At 41.7% G+C, this 6,198-nt stretch overlaps 1 protein-coding gene across 1 annotated transcript in view; it reads left to right on the forward strand.

The window, feature by feature from the left end:
• The window catches only part of LOC118413657 (kinetochore-associated protein 1-like), a gene marked incomplete at its 5' end in the record, with an annotated part of 33,999 nt that overhangs the window by 2,411 nt on the left and 25,390 nt on the right, over positions 1-6,198 (forward strand). Inside the window, 6 exon segments of the mRNA XM_035817188.1 lie at positions 76-219; positions 849-947; positions 1,259-1,362; positions 1,578-1,680; positions 2,737-2,796; positions 2,933-3,013. Of these exon segments, the coding sequence (XP_035673081.1) occupies positions 76-219; positions 849-947; positions 1,259-1,362; positions 1,578-1,680; positions 2,737-2,796; positions 2,933-3,013 (591 nt within the window).

The raw sequence follows: 6,198 nt of genomic DNA on the forward strand, positions 1-6,198 counted from the left end.
GATGTGTCAGTGTTGACGAAGTTAAGGGTTTAAAAGCTAGCATGAAGACAGGCAGTGGTGTGTTTCACGATGTAGGAAACAACCACCTCCATCACCTTCCGCATGCTGGACCGTGTGGTTGCACCAGAGCTCATCCCTGCCACCATAGACAAGATGGTACGACCCTACATGAGGGACCATGGCCTGGAAGAGGACAAAGTTCTCCTGCAGTACATTCAGGTAAAGGCTCGGACTCAGACCATACAATAGCTGAACTTCAGTTGATGCTTCATTATTGAAATCACAAGCATATCCTTAAGTAACGTCTTCTTCAGGTAAAAGAAGTTTTAAAAAATGCAATACAATTAGATTTGTTATAGACTTCAGCCTGAATACATACAATTAGTCAACTTCCGCACAGGCTGTTAAGATTTAAGTCTTTGTTACTCATCAGCTATGAGAGGTCCTATGTTTTAGGAGAGCCACACCCCACGCAAATTTAAGAACTCACCACACCATTTGCAAAAGAGTAGGGGCACGTACAGGTTTGTGATGGAGCAAATCCTTTTGTCTGGAGTTTGTGATTGACTTTAAATCACAAGGATTAAGTCCCAGCCAACCTCTGTCTCGTATCAGCCACATGGTGATTAACATCATTCACCCGGATGTGAGACCTGGCGCATCCCTGTCTTGTATTCAGCTAGAAAAAAAAACAAAGGGTATGCCACCCCGTAAGAGGCGGTATAAACCCAACGGTGCTTTAATACACTGTATGTCTCTACTAATACTACAGTAACTACTACTATATCTACTACTACAAGCTATGAGAACTGTTGATCCTGACATTTCCCACAATCCTCCCTCCCCAGGACCTGCTGGAACAGTGCAGTGGCAGGGCCTCCTACCAGCTGGAGGCATCCTGGGAAGTCAAGGCCATCACATGTGTGCACTGCATGAAGGACATGGAGGTGATGTAACATGAGTGTGAAGATCGGAGGCATTTCTAAAAGATTTGTGTCTCGCTTGTTGTAAAAGAATTACAAAGAATTATGGAAATAAAGTTTTGAGAAACATAACATGTGCCCATTGATCGATTCCTATCACGACAAAAGAGACTATAATATCATATCATATGGAAAATACATAACTGCGGAAACAAAAACAGACCAACAACAATACCTCCCTGTGAATTAGTAGCCTCTGCCATTGACCCTGTGACCTGGATTGTCTGCCAACTGTCTGGCAAAGTTCCAAACTTTATTATTCCTGCTGAATACAGTGCAAGTATGAAGGCACCCTACTGCTGATGAACAAGGCAGTCATCCCCTGGAGCCAGGCTATGGAAGCCTTTGTAGCTGAAGCACTGAAATGGAAACACCCCAGGTAAGACAACACTAAGCATACCCACTACATGTACCATGAGGGAATTATATCAATGATGCACTCTCTGTATTACCTCTGTAAAATTGGAGGTATTGGTTTGGTATGTTTGTTTGTCTGTCAGTGTCTGTGTGTGTGTGTGTATGAAGGGGTGTGCATGTGTATATTCCACACTTGGAATATCACAAGATGTTCTGTATGGTATTGTCCTTCTGTAGGGCCCCTGACCTCCAGCACAGATACAGCATGATCAACCTGAGGAAGATGCTGGCAAACTATGCCCTCAGGAACTACAATGTCTCTGAGTTCACTACTGCACCGGTAAGCTCTCCGTGGTCTTTGCAAGGAGAGCTTTTTTTCTCCAAGTTGTCACCTAGGTGGTGCTCTCCATAGTGCTGAATAAACAATCACACATTGGTAGCTGTTTCGTACATGTAGTTCTGGACTGCACTCATGATTAGGGTTTGGTTAGAAATAGAATTCAAGATAAGCCTGTTCATGGATTGAACTGTACATAAGCAAGGTCAAAGGTGAAGGTGGTAGAAAGCCTGTGCCCAAGTCCAAACATGTTTGTTTATGTCTCAGGGACCTCAACTTTGGTATATTACCCGTAATGCATCACTTTGCGTGTGTGCACTTTGAACCAGCATATGACGTGTAGGTTCCCTTCATGTTATGTGACATCCACTCTCATTATCTGTTTTTGTCCTTGGTGCTGAATCACAGTATGTGTGCTGTGCATTTGCTGCTGACCTACATTTTTATTAGGTTGCTTCCTCTGATTCTGGATTACATTGTATGGTTTCTATGTATGGAGCCATCCCTGTTGTTATCAGACAAACATACATGTATATCACTGTCCTTGGTGCTGAAGAACAGTGCCTGTAGTTGACATCCCACAGTCATTGACTGAGTCTTTTTTGGTACATTTTTCCAAGCTCTGTTAACCTTTTAAAGCACTTGATTACTTCCTTATGGTCCAAAATTAATTATTGGGAGTAGGTGCACTTAAAGTTAACCTGACAATTTGGACGCACAGAAAAAAAATGGGTGCATGGCATCCTATTTAGTGGAATACATTCTATTTAGTGGAATGCTAGCAAAACCTAATAACTAACCTTACCACCTCCCCTCAGAATTTGAATCTAAAATTCCATAGCTAACTTCAATGTTGTAAGCTGGTAATACAATATACTGTAGGTTTTATCCTTTTTCTGACACTGAACTGTCAAGAATATGCTTTATACTAGTGTACAATATTACTATGTAACCCTACACAAGTACATCATGTGTGCACATTTATAGTGAACAATTTGGTGCACAGACGTGCACATGCACACAGTATTTGGAGCCCTGTTTATCCTTTCTTTTGTCCAGGCACTGCTGAAGTACATCCTTCACAAGGATCAGCCTACTGTCATGCAGGATGCACTACAGGTATTTATCACATATCTCTCATACTTGAGATATTTTGAAATCTAGCAGAATTTGGTATGGTTCAAGCTAGTGTCCAGCTACCAGTGTTTAAAACATTGAGTTCTTTATTTCATCTGCAATATTGACACATTTCTAGGTGGTTGAGGCATACCCGGATCACTTAAAGAAGACAGATGCCTACAATATCAGAACCCACTTCCTCATCCAGGAGAACAGGGTGAGTCTGATGAGATTTAACATGAATAGAATTAAATACATGTATGTTGTATACTAGGACTGTTTTGATGGTGTTTGGCTTAACTAGTTAACCGCCAATTGACACACCAGTTCTGTACAGTCCATCCCAAGCTGCGTGAAACCAGACTATAAAGTTTTGATCCACTCACACTGACATGGAGCCCAACTGTTGATCACACTATTCACAGAACACTTGATAGTACCAAGTATTTTGTTGGATGTATATGGCTTTAAGCATGTTCAATGTTCAGGAATGAGTTTTGTTTGATAAAGTTACAAGTATATTTTAGCAAAGAATACATAAAAGGACATTTATGTATTATGTTTACTTTTCATAAAAGACCATAGTCGCAGCAAGTATAGCTCTGATTCAATCAGTTACTGTACATGTTATTACCTTTGCCAGAATGGCTAAGGTTATGTTTTCGGTTTGGTGGTGTGGTTCTCCCCGTTTGTGAGCAGCATAACTCGAGAGGACTTCGATGGATGCAGCTGATATTTGGTGGGTGGGTAGGGGTGTGGAAGACGAAGGTCGAGTTCGATAATGGGCCTCCTAGCGGCTTGCTAAGGTACTGCAGCAGGACCTGCATGCTTGATATCTCGCGTTCCGGACATGCTGCGGTCGTGATTTTTGAGCGTTAGGGAGCCCTTAAAGCAGGGAGTGATTGCTGCGAGTTTGGGCCCCCTAGTGGCTTTCATGGAAGTGCGGGCGCCGGTTTAATTGCAAACTTTTGTCTGCGGACAGCATAACTCGAGAAGACTTCGACGGATGCAGCTGGTATTTGGTGGGTGCGTAGGGGTCTGGGAAACGAAGGGGGAGTTCGATAATGGGCCCCCTAGCGGCTTCCCTTGGTACTGCAGCGCAACTTCCGGGTGTGTTTTTCCATCTTCTGAACATGGTATGGCCACGAGTTTTGGGTGTTAGATAGCTGTTGTGCTCAGGAGTTGGTGACATAAGTTTGGGTCCCCTAGCGGCTAGTTTGGGGATAGCCGGGGCATTCTTGTCGAAAACTTCTGAAGCATTATAACCCCCCCAGCCTAGTTTCAAATTGGTTGATTCCATCAGTGAGAGTGCACAGCACAGTTGACGCGTTACTTGATCCAATGTTGAGGTGAAAGGTGGTGACCTAAGGTGAGGTAGCAGCTGCTGATCTCTAAGGATTGAGCCTCAATGAAGTTTGTTGTGGGGCAGGACATATTTGAAGACAGGGATTTTTACGTTTGCCAGAATTGCTAATTGTGGATACTGGTGGAGCAGAGATTAACTTGGAGGTCTTGTCGGTCTGCAAGCAACTTTGATGACCTAACTGACAGGTAAGATTGAATATATGATAACGATTTTAAGTGTTAGAAAGGTGTTGTTTGTAGGAAGACGTGACATATGTTTGAGTCCCCTAGCGGCTTGTTTCTGGGGATAGCAGGCATTTTTGTCGAAAAGTTCTGTGGAAATGCAAGGCATTTTTGTCATGACACTCCAATGTTGCCAAGTGGTAGAAGTAGTATGTTGCTCCCATGGAGTTAGGCCTTATTGTTGCCTCTGTATATTTTTTGATTCCACTGCTGGGCACTAGTGAATCCTTTCTGGTGGGTTGTTGTTGCATGACAGCCAACCATTCTTTGCAAGGATGTGTGAATTGTTATATTCCTAGACCACTGACCCATTTACAAGATGTTTCAAAAAATGGTAGGGAATGGTAAATAATGGTAGAATTCTGTTATCATTATCTAGAAACTATCAAAGGTATCAAAGTCTACATTATAAATATTTTTATAATTATGGAGGACCAGGGAAATATTCATAAGGTTGAAACAGTGCTTAGAATATGTCTGATGTATGAAATGTTCTAGACATCTATGTACAAGACTTTAAAATCAATTGTAAGTAAAGGTAAGGGAGATCCGTACGGTTGCAGTTTCTTATAACTCGAGAGGGCTGCGACGGATGCTGATGATATTTGGTGGGTGGGTAGGGGTCTGGGGAACGAAGGGGGAGTTCGATAATGGGCACCCTAGCGGCTTGCTAAGGTACTGCAGCGGAACCTCCATGTCTGATATCTCGCATTCTGGACATGCTGCGGTCGTGATTTTTGAGCGGTAGGGAGCCCTCAAAGCGCCTTGGAGACCAACGTCCTGTAATGGGGGAGGATCCTGGTGGCCCCGAACAGTACTAAGTACTGCAATGCTTAGATAGGGTTTAAAGAATGGTAAATAATGGTAGAATGCTGTTATCATTATCTAGAAACTATCAGAAAGTATCAAGTTCCACTTTATAAATATTTCTATAATTATGCAGGACCAGGGACATATTTATAAAGTTGAAACAGTGTCCCTTAGAGGACGTGCTAAAATTTTCGGCGCATACAGGAATCGTAGCTAGAATTGTCGATCCTCAAGCGCACCAACCTACCAACTGTTTGTGGGATGTTCAGATACTTATATTAATGCTAGATAGGTAAAACTATACATTTTTTGAAAAGCTAAGAACCTGTAGAATATGAATATATCAAGATAAAGACTGTATCTAGTTTGTAAGGAATAATACTGCACAAAAGGACAGTAAAAATTTTTCTTTGAAGTCTCAAAAAATATTTGAAATGTATATAACATCACCCACAAAGTGTAAAATAACTAACGTTAAGTCACTGAAAACTAGGCTAGAATGCCTTGCTATTCTTCCTGAATCAATAAAAACATAAAAAATGTATGTAAGCGACTGTAACTGTTTTATTCTTGCTAGCAAAGATAGTACCTAAAGCCTTGACCGGTTGTAAAAAGATGGGCCTTATCAGTGTTCCCCTAATGATGTTTGACCAGGAAAATTTCACCAAAATTATGATTTAATCTTGGAGGAAAACCAAAACAGACTTTGCTACCTCAAAGTGTTACATACATGTCTGAACATGATGCCCTCCCCCATAGGTGAAAAAAACAATTACAAAGCAGAACTTTGGCTGGATCAATAATTTGAAAACAATTTCAGACACTCATAGCCCTCAGTCCTTTATGATAAACACCAAAAACACCCACCTACTCCTTTTTCACGGCAAAGAAACCAAACAGAGGTTTGTAAATACTACCACAAGGTACAGGACCGGCAAATGGCAGTCAAAATGCCGAAGTTTTCATCAACTTCCAGTGGTAGAAACATCGTCAATCTCTTCCTCA

Source organism: Branchiostoma floridae, chromosome 1, assembly GCF_000003815.2.
Source record: "Branchiostoma floridae strain S238N-H82 chromosome 1, Bfl_VNyyK, whole genome shotgun sequence".
In the NCBI taxonomy this organism is placed as follows: domain Eukaryota; kingdom Metazoa; phylum Chordata; class Leptocardii; order Amphioxiformes; family Branchiostomatidae; genus Branchiostoma; species Branchiostoma floridae.